Below are 24241 nucleotides of genomic sequence, written 5' to 3' on the forward strand. Positions count from 1 at the left end.
TTTCACATAGTCTCACAGTTAGCAATCATGAGGCCCCCAACAAGAAAAATTCAGCAATCATGAGGCCCCCAACAAGACAAATTCAGCAGTTATGAGGCACATAAATAGACAGCATTTCACACAAATTAGCAGAATGCCCCCTTAACCATCTTAGCGGTATGGACGAGCTCAGCTCGTCCATCCCCGCCGATGGCTGCCGCTCAGGCCCTGCTGGGCCGATTTTTACGAAATAAAAAGCAGCACACGCAGCCGGCACTTTGCCAGCCGCGTGTGCTGCCTGATCGCCGCCGCTCTGCGGCGATCCGCCGCGAGCAGCGGCGAAAGAGGGTCCCCCCAGCCGCCTGAGCCCTGCGCAGCCGGAACAAATAGTTCCGGCCAGCGCTAAGGGCTGGATCGGAGACGGCTGACGTCAGGACGTCGGCTGACGTCCATGACGTCACTCCGCTCGTCGCCATGGCGACGAGGTAAGCGAAACACGGAAGGCCACTTATTGCGGCCTTCCGTGTTACTTTTGGCCGCCGGAGGCGATCAGAAGAACGCCTCCGGAGCGCCATCTAGTGGGCTTTCATGCAGCCAACTTTCAGTTGGCTGCATGAAATAGTTTTTTTTTTATTTAAAAAAAACCCTCCCACAGCCGCCCTGGCGATCTTAATAGAACGCCAGGGTGGTTAATATGGTAGACACCTCTCACCTGGCTTCTGAATTCTCCTGTACTGGCTGCTGTGCCTGGCAATACTGTTTTTGGCTGGATTGGGGATGATGTGTGGACTGAAAGGCCTGGCAGTGATGCTGTGGCCTGGCTGGCAGTGATGCTGTGGCCTGGCTGGCGGTGATGCTGTGGCCTGACTGGCGGTGATGCTGTGGCCTGACTGGCGGTAAAGCTGTGGCTGGGCTGGCTGGCGGTGATGCTGTGGCCTGGCTGGTGGTGATGCTGTGGCCTGGCTGGCGGTGATGCTGTGGCCTGGCTGGCGGTGATGCTGTGGCCTGGCTGGCGGTGATGCTGTGGCCTGGCTGGCAGTGATGCTGTGGCCTGGCTGGCGGTGATGCTGTGGCCTGACTGGCAGTGATGCTGTGGCCTGGCTGGCTGTGATGCTGTGGCCTGGCTGGCGGTGATGCTGTGGCCTGGCTGGCGGTGATGCTGTGGCCTGGCTGGCGGTGATGCTGTGGCCTGGCTGGCGGTGATGCTGTGGCCTGGCTGGCGGTGATGCTGTGGCCTGGCTGGCGGTGATGCTGTGGCCTGGCTGGCGGTGATGCTGTGGCCTGGCTGGCGGTGATGCTGTGGCCGGGCTGGCTGGCAGTGATGCTGTGGCCTGGCTGGCGGTGATGCTTTGGCCTGGCTGGCGGTGATGCTGTGGCCTGGCTGGCGGTGATGCTGTGGCCTGGCTGGCGGTGATGCTGTGGCCTGGCTGGCGGTGATGCTGTGGCCTGACTGGCGGTGATGCTGTGGCCTGGCTGGCAGTGATGCTGTGGCCTGGCTGGCGGTGATGCTGTGGCCTGGCTGGCGGTGATGCTGTGGCCTGGCTGGCAGTGATGCTGTGGCCTGGCTGGTGGTGATGCTGTGGCCTGGCTGGCAGTGATGCTGTGGCCTGACTGGCGGTGATGCTGTGGCCTGGCTGGCGGTAAAGCTGTGGCCTGGCTGGTGGTGATGCTGTGGCCTGACTGGCGGTGATGCTGTGGCCTGGCTGGCGGTAAAGCTGTGGCCTGGCTGGTGGTGATGCTGTGGCCTGGCTGGTGGTGATGCTGTGGCCTGACTGGCAGTGATGCTGTGGCCTGGCTGGCGGTGATGCTGTGGCCTGGCTGGCGGTGATGCTGTGGCCTGGCTGGCGGTGATGCTGTGGCCTGGCTGGCGGTGATGCTGTGGCCTGGCTGGCGGTGATGCTGTGGCCTGGCTGGCGGTGATGCTGTGGCCTGGCTGGCGGTGATGCTGTGGCCTGGCTGGCGGTGATGCTGTGGCCTGGCTGGCGGTGATGCTGTGGCCTGGCTGGCGGTGATGCTGTGGCCTGGCTGGCGGTGATGCTGTGGCCAGACTGGCGGTGATGCTGTGGCCTGGCTGGCTGTGATGCTGTGGCGGTGATGCTGTGGGCTGGCTGGCAGTGATGCTGTGGCCTGGCTGGCGGTGATGCTGTGGCCTGGCTGGCGGTGATGCTGTGGCCTGGCTGGCGGTGATGCTGTGGCCTGGCTGGCGGTGATGCTGTGGCCTGGCTGGCGGTGATGCTGTGGCCTGGCTGGCAGTGATGCTGTTGCCTGACTGGCAGTGATGCTGTGGCCTGGCTGGCGGTGATGCTGTGGCCTGGCTGGCGGTGATGCTGTGGCCTGGCTGGCGGTGATGCTGTGGCCTGGCTGGCGGTGATGCTGTGGCCTGGCTGGCGGTGATGCTGTGGCCTGGCTGGCAGTGATGCTGTGGCCTGGCTGGCAGTGATGCTGTGGCCTGGCTGGCAGTGATGCTGTGGCCTGGCTGGCGGTGATGCTGTGGCCTGGCTGGCGGTGATGCTGTGGCCTGACTGGCGGTGATGCTGTGGCCTGACTGGCGGTAAAGCTGTGGCTGGGCTGGCTGGCGGTGATGCTGTGGCCTGGCTGGCGGTGATGCTGTGGCCTGGCTGGCGGTGATGCTGTGGCCTGGCTGGCAGTGATGCTGTGGCCTGGCTGGCAGTGATGCTGTGGCCTGGCTGGTGGTGATGCTGTGGCCTGACTGGCAGTGATGCTGTGGCCTGGCTGGTGGTGATGCTGTGGCCTGGCTGGCGGTGATGCTGTGGCCTGGCTGGCGGTGATGCTGTGGCCTGGCTGGCGGTGATGCTGTGGCCTGGCTGGCGGTGATGCTGTGGCCTGGCTGGCAGTGATGCTGTGGCCTGGCTGGCGGTGATGCTGTGGCCTGGCTGGCGGTGATGCTGTGGCCTGGCTGGCGGTGATGCTGTGGCCTGGCTGGCGGTGATGCTGTGGCCTGGCTGGCGGTGATGCTGTGGCCTGGCTGGCGGTGATGCTGTGGCCTGGCTGGCGGTGATGCTGTGGCCTGGCTGGCGGTGATGCTGTGGCCTGGCTGGCGGTGATGCTGTGGCCTGACTGGCGGTGATGCTGTGGCCTGACTGGCGGTAAAGCTGTGGCTGGGCTGGCTGGCGGTGATGCTGTGGCCTGGCTGGCGGTGATGCTGTGGCCTGGCTGGCGGTGATGCTGTGGCCTGGCTGGCAGTGATGCTGTGGCCTGGCTGGCAGTGATGCTGTGGCCTGGCTGGTGGTGATGCTGTGGCTGGGCTGGCTGGCAGTGATGCTGTGGCTGGGCTGGCTGGCGGTGATGCTGTGGCCTGACTGGCAGTGATGCTGTGGCCTGGCTGGCGGTGATGCTGTAGCCTGGCTGGCGGTGATGCTGTGGCCTGGCTGGCGGTGATGCTGTGGCTGGGCTGGCTGGCGGTGATGCTGTGGCTGGGCTGGCTGGTGGTGATGCTGTGGCTGGCCTGGCTGGCGGTGATGCTGTGGCCTGGCTGGCGGTGATGCTGTGGCCTGACTGGCGGTGATGCTGTGGCCTGGCTGGCGGTGATGCTGTGGCCTGGCTGGCGGTGATGCTGTGGCCTGGCTGGCAGTGATGCTGTGGCCTGGCTGGCGGTGATGCTGTGGCCTGGCTGGCGGTGATGCTGTGGCCTGGCTGGTGGTGATGCTCTGGCTGGCCTGGCTGGCGGTGATGCTGTGGCCTGGCTGGCGGTGATGCTGTGGCCTGGCTGGCGGTGATGCTGTGGCCTGGCTGGCAGTGATGCTGTGGCCTGGCTGGCGGTGATGCTGTGGCCTGACTGGCGGTGATGCTGTGGCTGGCCTGGCTGGCGGTGATGCTGTGGCCTGGCTGGCGGTGATGCTGTGGCCTGGCTGGCGGTGATGCTGTGGCCTGGCTGGTGGTGATGCTCTGGCTGGCCTGGCTGGCGGTGATGCTGTGGCCTGGCTGGCGGTGATGCTGTGGCCTGGCTGGCGGTGATGCTGTGGCCTGGCTGGCGGTGATGCTGTGGCCTGGCTGGCGGTGATGCTGTGGCCTGGCTGGCGGTGATGCTGTGGCCTGGCTGGCGGTGATGCTGTGGCCTGGCTGGTGGTGATGCTCTGGCTGGCCTGGCTGGCGGTGATGCTGTGGCCTGGCTGGCGGTGATGCTGTGGCCTGGCTGGCGGTGATGCTGTGGCTGGGCTGGCTGGCGGTGATGCTGTGGCCTGACTGGCGGTGATGCTGTGGCTGGGCTGGCTGGCGGTGATGCTGTGGCCTGGCTGGCGGTGATGCTGTGGCTGGGCTGGCTGGTGGTGATGCTGTGGCTGGCCTGGCTGGCAGTGATGCTGTGGCCTGGCTGGCAGTGATGCTGTGGCCTGGCTGGCGGTGATGCTGTGGCCTGGCTGGCGGTGATGCTGTGGCCTGGCTGGCGGTGATGCTGTGGCCTGACTGGCGGTAAAGCTGTGGCTGGGCTGGCTGGCGGTGATGCTGTGGCCGATGCTGTGGTTTGGTTGGCAGTGATGCTGTGGCCGGGCTGGCTGGCGGTGATGCTGGGCTGTGCCTGGCTGGTTGAAGTAAATGCTGGCCTGACTGGTGGTGATGGCCTTTTTGCCAGTGATTCTGGGCTTGTTGGCTGGTGGTGATGATGGGCTGGCTGGCCTAGATAGTTTAGATAGTGAGAGGTGCCCCCTAGTTTAGGTAGCGCCAGGTACAGCTAGTATAGTGGCCCCCAGTATAGTGGCCCCCAGTATAGGTAGTATAGTGGTCCCCAGTATAGCTAGTATTGTGGGCCCCAGTATAGCCAGTATAGTGGCCCCCAGTGTAGGTAGCATAATAGGCCCCCAGTATAGCTAGTATAGTATAGTTTGCCCCCCGCCAGTATAGCTAGTATAGTTGCCCCCCGCCAGTATAGCTAGTATAGTTGCCCCCAGTAAGTATAGCTAGTTTAGTTGCCCCCAGTAAGTATAGCTAGTTTAGTTGCCCCCAGTATAAATGCCCTAGGAGGGTGAAAGCAGCGCTAGAAGGAGGGGCTGTGGAGGCAGCGGTGGGGAGGGGGGACATATCCCCCTCCCCCCTCACCTGGGACCCCTTCTTCTGCCTCTCTCCCCCTCCATAGCTAACTATTGCGAAGTGCAGGGGCGGCCGGAGGCGTGCTGAGAATTACTCACCTCATTTCCGCGATCCAAGCGTGGCAGCGTCATGTCGTCACAGATCTCCGCCTTCAATGCCGCCCACTGTGCTTCCGCTAATCAGGAAGCACAGTGGGCGGCATTGAAGACAGAGACCTGTGACGACACGACGCTGAGCTCCATGCTTGGAACGCGGAAATTAGGTGAGTAATTCTCAGCACGCCTCTGGCCGCCCCTGCACTTCCCGACAGTTATCTATGGAGGGGGAGAGAGGCAGAAAGAGGGGTCCCAGGTGAGGGAGGGGGGGGATATGTCCTACCTCCCCACCGCTGCCTCTACAGCCCCTCCTTCTAGCGCTGCTTTCACCTTCCTGCTGTGCTGCTGTGGGAGGTCTTGGCGACACCCCCCTGTACGTCTGTCACCTGGTGCGCCACGCCCCCCTGCGCTCTATGGTAGGGACGCAACTGGTTTACAGTTGTGCCATACTCCTTCCATTTCTGAATGATCGCTTGAACAGTGCTCCGTGGGATGTTCAAGGCTTTGGAAATCTTTTTGTAGCCTAAGCCTGCTTTAAATTTCTCAAAAACCTTATCCCTGACCTGTCTGGTTTGTTCTTTGGACTTCATCGTGTTGTTGCTCCCAATATTCTCTTAGACAACCTCTGAGGCTGTCACAGAGCAGCTGTATTTGTACTGACATTAGATTAAACACAGGTGCACTCTGTTTAGTCATTAGCACTCATCAGGCAATGTCCATGGGCAACTGACTGCACTCAGACCAAAAGGGGCTGAATAATTACGCACACCCCACTTATTACGCACATATTACACTGACTTTCTCCCCCTCCCTCATATACCACACTGACCTCCTCCCTCCTCCCTCATATACCACACTGACCTTCTCCCTCCTCCCTCATATACCACACTGATCTTCTACCTCCTCCTTCATATACCACACTGACCTTCTCCCTCCTCCTTCATATACCACACTGACCTTCTCCCTCCTCCCTCATATACCACACTGATCTTCTACCTCCTCCTTCATATACCACACTGACCTTCTCCCCCCTCCCTCATATACCACACTGACCTCCTCCCTCCTCCCTCATATACCACACTGACCTTCTCCCCCCTCCCTCATATACCACACTGACCTTCTACCTCCTCCTTCATATACCACACTGACCTTCTCCCTCCTCCCTCATATACCACACTGACCTTCTCCCCCTTCCTCATATACCACACTGACCTTCTCCCCTCATATACCACACTGACCTTCTCTCCTCTCCCTCATATACCACACTGACCTTCTACCTCCTCCTTCATATACCACACTGACCTTCTCCCCCCTCCCTCATATACCACACTGACCTTCTACCTCCTCCTTCATATACCACACTGACCTCCTCCCTCATATACCACACTGACCTTCTCCCTCCTCCCTCATATACCACACTGATCTTCTACCTCCTCCTTCATATACCACACTGACCTTCTCCCTCCTCCTTCATATACCACACTGACCTCCTCCCTCCTCCCTCATATACCACACTGACCTTCTCCCTCCTCCCTCATATACCACACTGATCTTCTACCTCCTCCTTCATATACCACACTGACCTTCTCCCCCCTCCCTCATATACCACACTGACCTTCTACCTCCTCCTTCATATACCACACTGACCTTCTCCCTCCTCCCTCATATACCACACTGACCTTCTCCCCCTACCTCATATACCACGCTGACCTTCTCCCCTCATATACCACACTGACCTTCTCTCCTCTCCCTCATATACCACACTGACCTTCTACCTCCTCCTTCATATACCACACTGACCTTATCCCTCCTCCCTCATATACCACATTGACCTTCTCCCTCCTCCCTCATATACCACACTGACATTCTCCCTCCTCCCTCATATACCACACTGACCTTCTCCCTCCTCCCTCATATACCACACTGACCTTCTACCTCCTCCTTCATATACCACACTGACCTTATCCCTCCTCCCTCATATACCACACTGACCTTATCCCTCCTCCCTCATATACCACACTGACCTTCTCCCTCCTCCCTCATATACCACACTGACCTTCTCCCTCCTCCCTCATATACCACACTGACCTTCTCCCTCCTCCCTCATATACCACACTGACCTTCTCCCTCCTCCCTCATATACCACACTGACCTTCTCCCTCCTCCCTCATATACCACACTGACCTTCTCCCCCCTCCCTCATATACCACACTGACCTTCTCCCTCCTCCTTCATATACCACACTGACCTTCTCCCCCTTCCCTCATATATCACACTGACCTCCCTCCTCCCTTATATACCCCACTGACCTTCTCCCTCCTCCCTCATATACCACACTGACCTTCTACCTCCTCCTTCATATACCACACTGACCTTCTCCCTTCTCCCTCATATACCACACTGACCTTCTCCCTCCTCCCTCATATACCACACTGACCTTCTCCCTCCTCCCTCATATACCACACTGACATTCTCCCTCCTCCCTCATATACCACACTGACCTTCTCCCTCCTCCCTCATATACCACACTGACCTTCTCCCTCCTCCCTCATATACCACACTGACCTTCTCCCTCCTCCCTCATATACCATACTGACCTTCTACCTCCTCCTTCATATACCACACTGACCTTCTCCCTCCTCCCTCATATACCACACTGACCTTCTCCCCCTTCCTCATATACCACACTGACCTTCTCCCCCTTCCTCATATACCACACTGACCTTCTCCCCTCATATACCACACTGACCTTCTCTCCTCTCCCTCATATACCACACTGACCTTCTACCTCCTCCTTCATATACCACACTGACCTTATCCCTCCTCCCTCATATACCACATTGACCTTCTCCCTCCTCCCTCATATACCACACTGACATTCTCCCTCCTCCCTCATATACCACACTGACCTTCTCCCTCCTCCCTCATATACCACACTGACCTTCTACCTCCTCCTTCATATACCACACTGACCTTATCCCTCCTCCCTCATATACCACACTGACCTTCTCCCTCCTCCCTCATATACCACACTGACCTTCTCCCTCCTCCCTCATATACCACACTGACCTTCTCCCTCCTCCCTCATATACCACACTGACCTTCTCCCTCCTCCCTCATATACCACACTGACCTTCTCCCTCCTCCCTCATATACCACACTGACCTTCTCCCTCCTCCCTCATATACCACACTGACCTTCTCCCCCCTCCCTCATATACCACACTGACCTTCTCCCTCCTCCTTCATATACCACACTGACCTTCTCCCCCTTCCCTCATATATCACACTGACCTCCCTCCTCCCTTATATACCCCACTGACCTTCTCCCTCCTCCCTCATATACCACACTGACCTTCTACCTCCTCCTTCATATACCACACTGACCTTCTCCCTCCTCCCTCATATACCACACTGACCTTCTCCCTCCTCCCTCATATACCACACTGACCTTCTCCCTCCTCCCTCATATACCACACTGACCTTCTCCCTCCTCCCTCATATACCACACTGACCTTCTCCCTCCTCCCTCATATACCACACTGACCTTCTCCCTCCTCCCTCATATACCACACTGACCTTCTCCCTCCTCCCTCATATACCACACTGACCTTCTACCTCCTCCTTCATATACCACACTGACCTCCCTCTCCCTCATATACCACACTGACCTTCTCTCCCCTCCCTCATATACCACACTGACCTTCTCCCTCCTCCCTCATATACCACACTGACCTTCTCCCTCCTCCCTCATATACCACACTGACCTTCTCCCTCCTCCCTCATATACCACACTGACCTTCTCCCTCCTCCCTCATATACCACACTGACCTTCTACCTCCTCCTTCATATACCACACTGACCTCCTCCTCCCTCATATACCACACTGACCTTCTACTTCCTCCCTCATATACCACACTGACCTCCTCCTCCCTCATATACCACACTGACCTTCTCCCTCCTCCCTCATATACCACACTGACCTTCGCCCCCTTCCTCATATACCACACTGACCTTCTACCTCCTCCTTCATATACCACACTGACCTTCTCCCTCCTCCCTCATATACCACACTGACCTTCTCCCTCCTCCCTCATATACCACACTGACCTTCTCCCTCCTCCCTCATATACCACACTGACCTTCTCCCTCATATACCACACTGACCTTCTCCCTCCTCCCTCATACACCACACTGACCTCAGTCAGAGATTTCAGTCTCTAGATGTGCAAAGCTGGTAGAGACATACCCTAAAAGACTGGCAGCTGTAATTGCAGCAAAAGGTGTTTCTACAAAGTATTGACTCAGGGGGCCGAATAACTACGCACACCCCACTTTGCAGTTATTGATTTGTAAAAAATGTTTGGAATGATGATTGATTTTCGTTCCACTTCTCACGTTTACACCACTTTGTATTGGTCTTTCACGTGGAATTCCAATAAAATTGATTTATGTTTGTGGCAGTAATGTGACAAAATGTGGAAAACTTCAAGGGGGCCGAATACTTTTGCAAGCCACTGTAATAATTTGTATGTGTTGTACATCTAAGAAATAAATCGTTAGCAGCAGTAATTTGAGTCTCATATTGTTTCCAGTGCAGGAAGAGTTAAGAAACTCCAGTTATCTATGCAAAAGAGCCACTAATCTCTCTGACTTGCAAAGTGGCAGAGAGCTCTGTCTTCTAAAGCTTATTATCTCAAGTGTCTGTCACTGTATTTTGTTTTTTTCTGCAGAAAAAAGTTCACTGGCCTGCTCTGCAAAATCATTTAGAATGCTGAGTAGTGTGTAAAGTGCAAATATTAGAGAATGATGCGATGTTATAAAAAAAAACAACTATATAACTGAAAATACAAATATGAGAATATTTTCTTTGCTACTAATGTTCTAGTAATTATCCGTACTACGCATACAATTCATTATATCATAATTTTTTTTTTTTCGCTTCAGTGTCACTTTATGTACACAGAGTGACCAGAAGGAGGGAGGCCCCAAGTGCTACCAGATAATGTCCCAAAAACCTCACCAGTGTTTCACAAGCAGATACTCATTTTTGTTTTCATTTCTTTTTAGCGTATAAAAGTGATGTCCGGAAAACTTCCGCAGATCATCTCGCTTTGGCTCCACGATGTAAAATGAAAAATGAGGACGTCGGAGGAGATCCTCCGGCAAAGAACTCTGCTGCTGCAAATATGACTCTAGGATATAAGAGTGTGGATGGACCAGAAGATCCCTCAAAGTCTGAGCTATCTTCTCATAAATCTCTTAGCGTTGCCCCAAATACCCATTCAGGGCATCAAACGGGGATTAAACCTGAAGATCCCTCAAACCGAGAAGCTTCTCCTCCCCTTACATATCCTAACATTGCCCCAAATGTCCAACATTGTGAGGTTAGGCTGTATGTTCTTTCAAATTCAGAAGCGTCTTCCTATACATTTCTTTACCTTACCCCAAATGTCCACCCAGAACAAGACAGAAAGATTATACCAGAAGGCTCCTTAAATTCAGAAATATCTCCTCAATCTCATAACAGTGCTCAGGAAAACCACCCAGAACACTGCAGAGAGAGAAAACCGGAGATTCTACCAAATCTGGAAGCCTTTTCACCTTCTGAACCTCTTCACTGTACCCCAGATGTCCTCCCAGGAGATGTCAAAGTAGAGAGACTACCAGCATTATCAAACAGTGGTTCTTTCTGTAAAACCCAAACCATTAGCCCGGATATTAGTGTGCAACCCGACAGTGTGGACAGAGAAACAGACCCATCAGATACTTTGGCTCCTCGCACTGTGAAGCGACAACAGTATGTTCAACATAATAAAAAGATTGCCTGTCCAGAGTGTGGGAAATTTGTAACATGTAAATCAAATCTCGTCTCCCACATTAGATCCCACACGGGGGAAAAACCTTATTCTTGTTCTGAGTGTGGGAAGTACTTTGTACATAAGTCCCACCTCACCGCTCATCAGAAAACGCACACAGGTGCAAATATGCATTCCTGCCCTGAGTGTGGGAAACAGTACATAGCAAGGTCACATTTAGTAGCGCACCTAAAATCTCACACTGGTGAGAGGTCCAACTTGTGCTCTGAGTGTGGGAAATGTTTTGTACACAAGTCCCAGCTCACTGCGCACAAGAGGTCTCACACGGGAGAGAAAATGCACGTGTGTCCAGAGTGTGGGAAGAGCTGTTTGTTCAAGTCGCACCTGGATGATCATCTGGTAACTCACACGGGTCATAAACGGTATACATGCATAACATGTGGGAGTCATTTTTCACTCCGCCGAGATCTGACCCAACACGAGAAGTCTCACTTGGACTGAACGTTCCGATACGTCTGGACAGTTCCAAATCTTCAGTTTAGGGTGTGGGAAATTTTTTTGTTGTTTTAAGTTCTCAATCTCAGAAATATTTGGACTGTATTGGAATGCTTTTGTTTCAGGTAATAAGGGTGAAAAGCTTAAGCCCAGACAAGCAAGAATAACATCTGTATGCACAGTGGCATGTGCCAAATCTATTGTAACCCACTTGATTTATAACAGTTATAGATCTGGTATCATGATTCCCAGTTCCACTGCTTTTCAATCAAATTATGAGCTCTAGAAAGGGAGGGACTGTGTGTGCAGTCAACAGACACACCCTGCATCTGCTTTAGGCTGGAAATGGGTGGAGTTTTCAGGCTGCTGTACTTTACCCTTTACAACATTGGCTTCTGGGGATAGCTGCTGAGCTGTGGCTTGAAAGGAACCACTTACTCCAGTCCAGATACTCAGCTCTCATCAATCCTAGCAGTGTAACAAAAGCAATCCTGACGCCATTATAGTACATGTAGTGATTGAAACTCCACGGCTGTTAGTGACAGAAGTCAGACGTCTGGAGAAGTGGGAAGAAGTTGAGTTAAATTGGAAACTTCAATGCTATTTGGAATCCTAAGTTTTGTTTGTGTCTGGACCTGGCCTGGAGAATATAAGCAATGCTGAAAATCTGGCTTGGAATTTTGAAACCTTGTCTGCTATTAGGAGGCAAAAGCTTACAACCTAATCAGGAAATAATAGGGGTATAATGACCAGCTGATGAGCGGAAATACAGCAAGGGTTTTGTATCCTGTAATTATTACAGGTCAGTTTTTGCTGCAGCAGCTCAAACCCAAATTCACTAAACTTTCAGCAACCCCCGCTATATTCTAATGTGACCCATTTCAGCACTGGGCATGTTATCCACCTTAAAAGAGACACTTTACAAAACAAAATCCAGCCTGAGGTTCCTGGATCAATGATGTTCACCTAGTTCCCTGGAATTTGCCATCAATCCCATGGTGAATACCAAGGAAAAAGAAGACATGGAACTTTCTAGATCTAAATTTCATTTCACCGCTCTTGTAAGTGGCCTCCTCAGTTCACATGTATGATGAAGATGGTTGGCTCGGTATGATGGCCAGATGGGCCTCAAATGTTTTCAGAGCTTCTTAAGACCCCACTATATAGAATGCTAATGACTATTCATGATGTATGCAACAGTGTTCTAACGTCTCTCAGGTGAATAAGGATAACGCCTAGATTATATATGTGGGGAATCTATCAAGTGCAGAAAAATGTATATAGAGTGTGTAGCGTGTAAAATAAAGAGATTTCAAGCAGCAATGAGAGTAGGGTGTGATTAATGCTTGTATTAAAAGACCGTGTTGTATGACTCTTCGACCTGGCCTGGTGACCTCCAAGCCACCAACCAAGATCCTTCAAACCCAACATGATGGTGTCTTGCGTAGAAGATCTCAAATGCTCAGGTTGTCTCACTGTCTTTACATAGGAGAAGGGAGAATGTCAGTGTGGTATATGAGGGAGTATAGTGTGGTATATGAGGGAGGAGGGAGAAGGTCAGTGTGGTATAGGAGGGAGAAGGGAGAAGGTCAGTGTGGTGTATGAGGGAGAAGGGAGAAGGTCAGTGTGGTATATGAGGGAGGAGGGAGAAGGTCAGTGTAGTATATGAGGGAGGAGGGAGAAGGTCAGTGGGGTATATGAGGGAAGGGGGAGAAGGTCAGTGTAGTATATGAGGGAGGAGGGAGAAGGTCAGTGGGGTATATGAGGGAGGAGGGAGAAGGTCAGTGTGGTATATGAAGGAGGAGGGAGAAGGTCAGTGTAGTATATGAAGGAGGAGGGAGAAGGTCAGTGTGGTATATGAGGGAGTATAGTGTGGTATATGAGGGAGAAGGTCAGTGTGGTGTATGAGGGAGGAGGGAGGTCAGTGTGGTATATGAGGGAGGAGGGAGGTCAGTGTGGTATATGAGGGAAGAGGGAGAAGGTCAGTGTGGTATATGAGGGAAGAGGGAGAAGGTCAGTGTGGTATATGAGGGAGGAGGGAGAAGGTCAGTGTGGTATATGAGGGAGGAGGGAGAAGGTCAGTGTGGTATATGAGGGAGGAGGGAGAAGGTCAGTGTGGTATATGAGGGAGGAGGGAGAAGGTCAGTGTGGTATATGAGGGAGGGGGGAGAAGGTCAGTGAAGTATATGAGGGAGGAGAGAGAAGGTCAGTGGGGTATATGAGGGAGGTCAGTGTGGTATATGAGGGAGGAGGGAGAAGGTCAGTGTAGTATATGAGGGAAGGGAGAGAAGGTCAGTGTGGTATATGAGGGAAGGGGGAGAAGGTCAGTGTGGTATATGAGGGAGGGGGGGAGAAGGTCAGTGTGGTATATGAAGGAGGAGGGAGAAGGTCAGTGGGGTATATGAGGGAGGTCAGTGTGGTATATGAGGGAGGAGGGAGAAGGTCAGTGTAGTATATGAGGGAAGAGGGAGAAGGTCAGTTTGGTATATGAGGGAAGGGGGAGAAGGTCAGTGTGGTATATGAGGGAAGGGGGAGAAGGTCAGTGTGGTATATGAGGGAGGGGGGGAGAAGGTCAGTGTGGTATATGAAGGAGGAGGGAGAAGGTCAGTGTGGTATATGAAGGAGGAGGGAGAAGGTCAGTGTAGTATATGAGGGAGGAGGGAGAAGGTCAGTGGGGTATATGAGGGAGGAGGGAGAAGGTCAGTGGGGTATATGAGGAAGGGGGAGAAGGTCAGTGTGGTATATGAGGGAGGAGGGAGAAGGTCAGTGTGGTATAGGAGGGAGAAGGTCAGTGTGGTATATGAGGGAGGAGGGAGAAGGTCAGTGGGGTATATAAGGGAGGTCAGTGTGGTATATGAGGGAGGAGGGAGAAGGTCAGTGTGGTATATGAGGTAGGCCAGTGTGGTATATGAAGGAGGAGGGAGAAGGTCAGTGTAGTATATGAGGGAAGGGGGAGAAGGTCAGTGTAGTATATGAGGGAAGGGGGAGAAGGTCAGTGTAGTATATGAAGGAGGAGGGAGAAGGTCAGTGTGGTATATGAGGGAGGAGGGAGAAGGTCAGTGTGGTATATGAGAGAGGAGGGAGAAGGTCAGTGTGGGATATGAGGGAGTAGGGAGAAGGTCAGTGTGGTATATGAGGGAGGAGGGAGAAGGTCAGTGTGGTATATGAGGGAGGAGGGAGAAGGTCAGTGTGGTATATGAGGGAGGAGGGAGAAGGTCAGTGGGGTATATGAGGTAGGCCAGTGTAGTATATGAAGGAGGAGGGAGAAGGTCAGTGTGGTATATGAGAGAGGAGGGAGAAGGTCAGTGTGGTATATGAGAGAGGAGGGAGAAGGTCAGTGTGGTATATGAGAGAGGAGGGAGAAGGTCAGTGTGGTATATGAGGGAGGAGGGAGAAGGTCAGTGTGGTATATGAGGGAGGAGGGAGAAGGTCAGTGTGGTATATGAGGGAGGAGGGAGAAGGTCAGTGTGGTATAGGAGGGAGAAGGTCTGTGGTATATGAGGGAGGAGGGAGAAGATCAGTGGGGTATATGAGGGAGGTCAGTGTGGTATATGAGGGAGGAGGGAGAAGGTCAGTGGGGTATATGAGGGAGGTCAGTGTGGTATATGAGGGAGGAGGGAGAAGGTCAGTGGGGTATATAAGGGAGAAGGTCAGTGTGGTATATGAGGGAGGGGGGAGAAGGTCAGTGGGGTATATGAGGGAGAATGTCAGTGGGGTATATGAGGGAGGGGGGAGAAGGTCAGTGGGGTATATGAGGAAGGGGGAGAAGGTCAGTGTGGTATATGAGGGAAGAGGGAGAAGGTTAGTGTGGTATATGAGGGAGGGGGGAGAAGGTCAGTTTGGTATATGAGGGAGGGGGTGGGGAGAAGGTCAGTGTGGTATATGAGGGAGAAGGTCAGTGTGGTATATGAGGGAGGGGGGGGGGAGAAGGTCAGTGTGGTATATGAGGGAGGGGGGGGAGAAGGTCAGTGTGGTATATGAGGGAGGAGGGAGAAGGTCAGAGTGGTATATGAAGAAGGAGGGAGAAGGTCAGTGTGGTATATCATAATGGCTCCCAACTGTCTCTCTTTCGGAGGGACAGTCCCTCTTTTGGAGCTCTTTCTCTCTTTCCTCCTTATTTGTCCCTTTTCAGGTCTTTGTCCCTCTTTTTTTATAAATATATATATTTCTGTACTAAAAAATGTGTTTGATTGACTCTAAATTTTATTCCCTTCCTTGAAATTGATATATTACTAATTTTAAGATGTTAATGTGAAGGAAAATGAACCAGGATAGAAAGGACCAGTGTGGTTTGAATTATAAAACAACATATTTTTCTTTTGAAATCTGTATGGTATGTGTGACTAGAGGTTTGATGGGGGCGTGACCAGTGGTGTGGCAGGGGCGTGGCTTAAGTGTCCCTTTTTTCTCAACTCAAAAAGTTGGGAGGTATGGGTATATGAGGGAGGAGGGAGAAGGTCAGTGTGGTATATGAGGGAGGGGGGAGAAAGTCAGTGTGGTATATGAGGGAGGGGGGAGAAGGTCAGTGTGGTATATGAAGGAGGAGGGAGAAGCTCAGTGTGGTATTTGAGGGAGGAGGGAGAAGGTCAGTGTGGTATATGAGGGAGGAGGGAGAAGGTCAGTGTGGTATATGAGGGAGGAGGGAGAAGGTCAGTGTGATATATGAGGGAGGAGGGAGAAGGTCAGTGTGGTATATGAAGGAGGAGGGAGAAGCTTAGTGTGGTATTTGAGGGAAAGGGGAGAAGGTCAGTGTAGTATATGAGGGAGGGGGGAGAAGGTCAGTGTGGTATATGAGGGAGGAGGTCAGTGTGGTATAGGAGGGAGGAGGTCAGTGTGGTATATGAAGGAGGAGGGAGAAGCTCAGTGTGGTATTTTCACCTGAAGAACATTGCAAAAATCAAGCACCTCATACCCCCAGAAGATCTGCCAACCTTAGTCCACGCCTTCATCACATCCCGACTGGACTACTGCAATGCTCTCTACACTGGCCTTCCAAAAAAGGTCTTGTACCGACTACAGCTGATACAGAATACTGCTGCCAGACTGCTAACCAACCAACCCCGTCACTGCCACATAACGCCAGTCCTGCACTCCCTTCACTGGCTACCTATAGAATGGAGGGTCCTATTCAAGATCGGCCTACTGACATTTAAATCCCTGAATAATTTAGGCCCTGGATACATGAAAGATATGTTGCAGCTGCGTAGCAATCCCCGCATTCTCAGATCAACAGGTTCTAATAATCTAGTCATACCCAGAGTCCACTTGGAAACTTTTGGTCCCAGAGCCTTCTGTCATGCTGCCCCTACGTTTTGGAACTCCTTACCTCAACAGATCAGGACAGCTCCATCCCTGGACGTGTTTAAATCCAGACTGAAAACCCACCTGTTCAGTTTGGCATTTGCAGAAATATAACTTTTGTTGTGTGAATACTTTATCCTACTAATTACTGAATCTGAGAGAGCCTAAGCGCTTTGAGTCCTATGGGAGAAAAGCGCTATAGAAATGTTATTGTATTGTATTGTATTTGAGGGAAAGGGGAGAAGGTCAGTGTAGTATATGACTGTCTCTCTTTCGGAGGGACAGTCCCTCTTTTGGAGCTCTTTCTCTCTTTCCTCCTTATTTGTCCCTTTTCAGGTCTTTGTCCCTCTTTTTTTATAAATATATATATTTCTGTACTAAAAAATGTGTTTGATTGACTCTAAATTTTATTCCCTTCCTTGAAATTGATATATTACTAATTTTAAGATGTTAATGTGAAGGAAAATGAACCAGGATAGAAAGGACCAGTGTGGTTTGAATTATAAAACAACATATTTTTCTTTTGAAATCTGTATGGTATGTGTGACTAGAGGTTTGATGGGGGCGTGACCAGTGGTGTGGCAGGGGCGTGGCTTAAGTGTCCCTTTTTTCTCAACTCAAAAAGTTGGGAGGTATGGGTATATGAGGGAGGAGGGAGAAGGTCAGAGGAGAAGGTCAGTGTGGTATATGAGGGAGGAGGTCAGTGTGGTATATGAGGGAGGAGGGAGAAGGTCAGTGTGGTATATGAGGGAGGAGGGAGAAGGTCAGTGTGGTATATGAGGGAGGAGGGAGAAGGTCAGTGTGGTATATGAGGGAGTAGGGAGAAGGTCAGTGTGGTATATGAGGGAGGTGGGGAGAAGGTCAGTGTGGTATATGAGGGAGCAGGGAGAAGGTCAGTGTGGTATATGAGGGAAGAGGGAGAAGGTCAGTGTGGTATATGAGGGAGGAGGGAGAAGGTCAGTGTGATATATGAGGGAGTAGGGATAAGGTCAGTGTGGTATATGAGGGAGAGGAGCGAAGGTCAGTGTGGTATATGAGGGGAGAAGGTCAGTGTGGTATATGAGGAAGGGGGAGAAGGTCAGTGTGGTATATGAGGAAGGGGGAGAAGGTCAGTGTGGTATATGAGGGAAGAGGGAGAAGGTCAGTGTGGTATATGAGGAAGGGGAGAGAAGGTCAGTGTGGTATATGAGGGAAGGAGGGAGAAGGTCAGTGTGGTATATGAGGGAGGAGGGAGAAGGTCAGTGTGGCATATGAGGGAGGAGGGAGAAGGTCAGTGTGGTATATGAGGGAGAGGGTCAGTGTAGTATAGTATATGAGGGAGGAGGGAGAAGGTCAGTGTGGTATATGAGGAAGGTCAGTGTGGTATATGAGGGAGGAGGGAGAAGGTCAGTGTGGTATATGAGGTAGGCCAGTGCGGTATATGAAGGAGGAGGAAGAAGGTCATTGTAGTATATGAGGGAAGGGGGAGAAGGTCAGTGTAGTATATGAGGGAAGGGGGAGAAGGTCAGTGTAGTATATGAGGGAAGGGGGAGAAGGTCAGTGTAGTATATGAGGGAGGAGGGAGAAGGTCAGTGTGGTATATGAGGGAGGAGGGAGAAGGTCAGTGTGGTATATGAGGGAGGAGGGAGAAAGTCAGTGTGGTATATGAGGGAGGAGGGAGAAGTTCAGTGTGGTATATGAGGGAAGGGGGGAGAAGGTCAGTGTGGTATATGAGGGAAGGAGGGAGAAGGTCAGTGTGGTATATGAGGGAGGAGGTCAGTGTGGTGTATGAGGGAGGAGGGAGGTCAGTGTGGTATATGAGGGAGAAGGTCAGTGTGGTATATGAGGGAGGAGGGAGAAGGTCAGTGTGGTATATGAGGGAGGAGGGAGAAGGTCAGTGTGGTATATGAGGGAGGAGGGAGAAGGTCAGTGTGGTATATGAGGGAAGAGGGAGAAGGTCAGTGTGGTATATGAGGGAAGGTGAAGAAAGTCAGTGTAGTATATCATGGAAGACGCAGAAGTTCAGTGTGGTATATGAGGGAGAAGTTCAGTGTGGTATATGAGGGAGGGGGGAGAAGGTCAGTGGGGTATATGAGGGAAGGGGGAGAAGGTCAGTGTGGTATATGAGGGAGGAGGGAGAAGGTCAGTGTGGTATATGAGGGAGGAGGGAGAAGGTCAGTGTGGTATAGGAGGGAGGAGGTCAGTGTGGTATATGAGGAAGAGGGAGAATGTCAGTGTGGTATATGAGGGAGGAGGGAGAAGGTCAGTGGGGTATATGAGGGAAGGGGGAGAAGGTCAGTGTGGTATATGACGGAGAAGGTCAGTGTGGTATATGAGGGAGGAGGGAGAAGGTCAGTGTGGTATATGAGGGAGGAATGAGAAGGTCAGTGTGGTATATGAGGGAGGAGGGAGAAGGTCAGTGGGGTATATGAGGGAGGGGAGATAAGGTCAGTGTGGTATATGAGGGAGGAAGGAGAAGGTCAGTGTGGTATATGAGGGAGGAAGGAGAAGGTCAGTGTGGTATATGAGGGAGGAGGGAGAAGGTCAGTGGGGTATATGAGGGAGGGGAGATAAGGTCAGTGTGGTATATGAGGGAGGAGGGAGAAGGTCAGTGTGGTATATGAGGGAGGAAGGAGAAGGTCAGTGTGGTATATGAGGGAGGAAGGAGAAGGTCAGTGTGGTATATGAGGGAGGAGGGAGAAGGTCAGTGGGGTATATGAGGGAGGAGGGAGAAGGTCAGTGGGGTTAATGAGGGAGGGGGTAGAAGGTCAGTGTGGTATATGTGGGAGGAAGGAGAAGGTCAGTGGGGTATAGGAGGAAGGGGGAGAAGGTCAGTGTGGTATATGTGGGAGGAGGGAGAAGGTCAGTGTGGTATATGAAGTAGGAGGTAGAAGGTCAGTGTGGTATATGTGGGAGGAAAGAGAAGGTCAGTGTAGTATATGAGGGAGGAGGGAGAAGGTCAGTGTGGTATATGAAGGAGGAGGGAGAAGGTTAGTGTGGTATATGAGGGAGGAGGGAGAAGGTCAGTGTGGTATATAAGGGAGGAGGGAGAAGATCAGTGGGGTATATGAGGGAAGGGGGAAAAGGTCAGTGTGGTATATGAGGGAGGAGGGAGAAGGTCAGTGTGGTATATGAGGGAGGAATGAGAAGGTCAGTGTGGTATATGAGGGAGGAGGGAGAAGGTCAGTGGGGTATATGAGGGAGGGGAGATAAGGTCAGTGTGGTATATGAGGGAGGAAGGAGAAGGTCAGTGTGGTATATGAGGGAGGAAGGAGAAGGTCAGTGTGGTATATGAGGGAGGAGGGAGAAGGTCAGTGGGGTATATGAGGGAGGGGAGATAAGGTCAGTGTGGTATATGAGGGAGGAAGGAGAAGGTCAGTGTGGTATATGAGGGAGGAAGGAGAAGGTCAGTGTGGTATATGAGGGAGGAGGGAGAAGGTCAGTGGGGTATATGAGGGAGGAGGGAGAAGGTCAGTGGGGTTAATGAGGGAGGGGGTAGAAGGTCAGTGTGGTATATGTGGGAGGAGGGAGAAGGTCAGTGTGGTATATGAAGTAGGAGGTAGAAGGTCAGTGTGGTATATGTGGGAGGAAAGAGAAGGTCAGTGTAGTATATGAGGGAGGAGGGAGAAGGTCAGTGTGGTATATGAAGGAGGAGGGAGAAGGTTAGTGTGGTATAGGAGGGAGAAGGTCAGTGTGGTATATAAGGGAGGAGGGAGAAGATCAGTGGGGTATATGAGGGAAGGGGGAAAAGGTCAGTGTGGTATATGAGGGAGGAGGGAGAAGGTTAGTGTGGTATATGAGGGAGGGGGGGGAGAAGGTCAGTGTGGTATATGAGGGAGGGGGGAGAAGGTCAGTGTGGTATATGAGGGAGGGGGGGGGGGTGGGAGAAGGTCAGTGTGGTATATGAGGGAGAAGGTCAGTGTGGTATATGAGGGAGGAGGGAGAAGGTTAGTGTGGTATATGAGGGAGGGGGAGAAGGTCAGTGTGGTATATGAGGGAGAAGTTCAGTGTGGTATATGAGGGAGGGGGGAGAAGGTCAGTGGGGTATATAAGGGAAGGGGGAGAAGGTCAGTGTGGTATATGAAGGAGGAGGGAGAAGGTCAGTGTGGTATATGAGGGAGGAGGTCAGTGTGGTATATGAGGGAGGAGGGAGAAGGTCAGTGTGGTATATGAGGGAGAAGGTCAGTGTGGTTTATGAGGAAGAGGGAGAAGGTCAGTGTGGTATATGAGGGAGGAGGGAGATGGTCAGTGTGGTATGTGAGGGAGGAGGGAGAAGGTCAGTGTGGTATATGTGGGAGGAAGGAGAAGGTCAGTGTGGTATATGAGGGAGGAGGGAGAAGGTCAGTGTGGTATATGAAGTAGGAGGTAGAAGGTCAGTGGGGTATATGAGGAAGGGGGAGAAGGTCAGTGTGGTATATGTGGGAGGAGGGAGAAGGTCAGTGTTGTATATGAGGGAGGAGGGAGAAGGTCAGTGTGGTATATGAGGGAGGAGGGAGAAGGTCAGTGTGGTATATGAAGGAGGAGGGAGAAGGTTAGTGTGGTATAGGAGGGAGAAGGTCAGTGTGGTATATAAGGGAGGAGGGAGAAGATCAGTGGGGTATATGAGGGAAGGGGGAAAAGGTGAAGTGTGGTATATGAGGGAGGAGGGAGAAGGTTAGTGTGGTATATGAGGGAGGGGGGGAGAAGGTCAGTGTGGTATATGAGGGAGGGGGGAGAAGGTCAGTGTGGTATATGAGGGAGGGGGAGGGGAGAAGGTCAGTGTGGTATATGAGGGAGAAGGTCAGTGTGGTATATGAGGGAGGAGGGAGAAGGTTAGTGTGGTATATGATGGAGGGGGAGAAGGTCAGTGTGGTATATGAGGGAGAAGTTCAGTGTGGTATATGAGGGAGGGGGGAGAAGGTCAGTGGGGTATATAAGGGAAGGGGGAGAAGGTCAGTGTGGTATATGAAGGAGGAGGGAGAAGGTCAGTGTGGTATATGAGGGAGGAGGGAGAAGGTCAGTGTGGTATATGAGGGAGGAGGGAGAAGGTCAGTGTGGTATATGAGGGAGAAGGTCAGTGTGGTTTATGAGGAAGAGGGAGAAGGTCAGTGTGGTATATGAGGGAGGAGGGAGATGGTCAGTGTGGTATGTGAGGGAGGAGGGAGAAGGTCAGTGTGGTATATGTGGGAGGAAGGAGAAGGTCAGTGTGGTATATGAGGGAGGAGGGAGAAGGTCAGTGTGGTATATGAAGTAGGAGGTAGAAGGTCAGTGGGGTATATGAGGAAGGGGGAGAAGGTCAGTGTGGTATATGTGGGAGGAGGGAGAAGGTCAGTGTTGTATATGAGGGAGGAGGGAGAAGGTCAGTGTGGTATATGAGGGAGGAGGGAGAAGGTCAGTGTGGTATATGAAGGAGGAGGGAGAAGGTCAGTGTGGTATATGAGGGAGGAGGGAGAAGGTCAGTGTGGTATATGAGGGAGGAGGGAGAAGGTCAGTGTGGTATATGAGGGAGGAGGGAGAAGGTCAGTGTGGTATATGAGGGAGAGGAGGGAGAAGGTCAGTCTGGTATATGAGGGAGGGAGGAGAAGGTCAGTGTGGTATATGAAGGAAGAGGGAGAAGGTCAGTGTCTGGAATGTGTACTGGTTAAGGGCTCTGCCTTTGACATGGGAGACCAGGGTTCAAATCCTGGCTAGGTCAAGTACCTATTCAGTAAGGAGTTCAAGGCAAGACTCCCTAACGCTGCAGGGTGGCCTCAGAGTCCTGAGCGTGTCCCAGTGGCTGCAGCTCTTGAGCGCTTTGAGTCCGACAGGAGAAAAGAGCTATACAAATGTTCGGATTATTATTATTATATTATTATAGTGTGGTATATGAGGGAGGGGGGAGAAGGTCAGTGTGGTATATGAGGGAGGAGGGAGAAGGTCAGTGTGGTATATGACGGAGAAGGTCAGTGTGGTATATGAGGGAGGGGGGAGAAGGTCAGTGTGGTATATGAGGGAGAAGGTCAGTGTGGTATATGAGGGAAGGGGGAAAAGGTCAGTGTGGTATATGAGGGAAGAGGGAGAAGGTTAGTGTGGTATATGAGGGAGGGGGGAGAAGGTCAGTTTGGTATATGAGGGAGGGGGGAGAAGGTCAGTGTGGTATATAAGGGAGGAGGGAGAAGGTCAGTGTGGTATATGAGGGAGGGGGGGGGGGGGAAGGTCAGTGTGGTATATGAGGGAGAAGGTCAGTGTGGTATATGAGGGAGGGGGGGGAGAAGGTCATTGTGGTATATGAGGGAGGAGGGAGAAGGTCAGAGTGGTATATGAGGGAGGGGGGGGGGAGAAGGTCAGTGTGGTATATGAGGGAGAAGGTCAGTGTGGTATATGAGGGAGGGGGGGGGGGGGGAGAAGGTCATTGTTGTATATGAGGGAGGAGGGAGAAGGTCAGAGTGGTATATGAGGGAGGGGGGGGGGGGGGGGAGAAGGTCAGTGTGGTATATGAGGGAGAAGGTCAGTGTGGTATATGAAGAAGGAGGGAGAAGGTCATTGTGGTATATGAGGGAGGAGGGAGAAGGTCAGAGTGGTATATGAGGGAGGGGGGGGAGAAGGTCAGTGTGGTATATGAGGGAGGAGGGAGAAGGTCAGAGTGGTATATGAAGAAGGAGGGAGAAGGTCAGTGTGGTATATCATAATGGCTCCCAACTGTCTCTCTTTCGGAGGGACAGTCCCTCTTTTGGAGCCCTTTCTCTCTTTCCTCCTCATTTGTCCCTTTTTCAGGACTTTGTCCCTCTTTCTTTATAAATATATATATTTCTATACTAAAAAATGTGTGTGTTTGACTCTAAACTTTATTCCCTTCCTTGAAATTGATATATTACTAATTTTAAGATGTTAATGTGAAGGAAAATGAACCAGGATAGAAAGGACCAGTGTGGTTTGAATTATAAAACAACATATTTTTCTTTTGAAATCTGTATGGTATGTGTAACTAGGGGTTTGACGGGGGCGTGACCAGTGGTGTGGCAGGGGCGTGGCTTAAGTGTCCCTTTTTCTCAACTCAAAAAGTTGGGAGGTATGGGCATATGAGGGAGGAGGGAGAAGGTCAGTGTGGTATATGAGGGAGGAGGGAGAAGGTCAGTGTGGTATATGAAGGAGGAGGGAGAAGCTCAGTGTGGTATTTGAGGGAAAGGGGAGAAGGTCAGTGTAGTATATGAGGGAGGGGGGAGAAGGTCAGTGTGGTATAGGAGGGAGGAGGGAGGAGGTCAGTGTGGTATATGAGGGAGGAGGGAGAAGGTCAGTGTGGTATATGAGGGAGGAGGGAGAAGGTCAGTGTGGTATATGAAGGAGGAGGGAGAAGCTCAGTGTGGTATTTGAGGGAAAGGGGAGAAGGTCAGTGTGGTATATGAGGGAGGGGGGAGAAGGTCAGTGTGGTATATGAGGGGGGGGGGGGAGAACATCAGTGTGGTATATGAGGGAGGAGGTCAGTGTCATGGGCGTAGCAATAGGGGTTGCAGAGGTTGCGACCGCATCGGGGCCCTTGGGCCAGAGGGGCCCCGAAGGGCCCTTATTCAACTAC

General features: G+C 52.0%; 1 protein-coding gene across 1 annotated transcript in view; it reads left to right on the plus strand.

Annotated features, from left to right (window-relative positions):
* LOC137536553 (uncharacterized) overlaps window positions 1–12753 on the plus strand; it is a 29496-nt gene extending 16743 nt beyond the window's left edge. The window contains exon 4 of the mRNA XM_068258790.1: window positions 10187–12753. Within this exon, the coding sequence (XP_068114891.1) occupies window positions 10187–11436 (1250 nt within the window). The 3' untranslated portion in view covers window positions 11437–12753. The remainder of the gene's footprint in view (window positions 1–10186) is intronic.
* Window positions 12754–24241: the final 11488 nt, after the last annotated feature.

This window comes from Hyperolius riggenbachi, chromosome 10 (assembly GCF_040937935.1).
Source record: "Hyperolius riggenbachi isolate aHypRig1 chromosome 10, aHypRig1.pri, whole genome shotgun sequence".
NCBI classification, from domain to species: Eukaryota; Metazoa; Chordata; class Amphibia; order Anura; family Hyperoliidae; genus Hyperolius; species Hyperolius riggenbachi.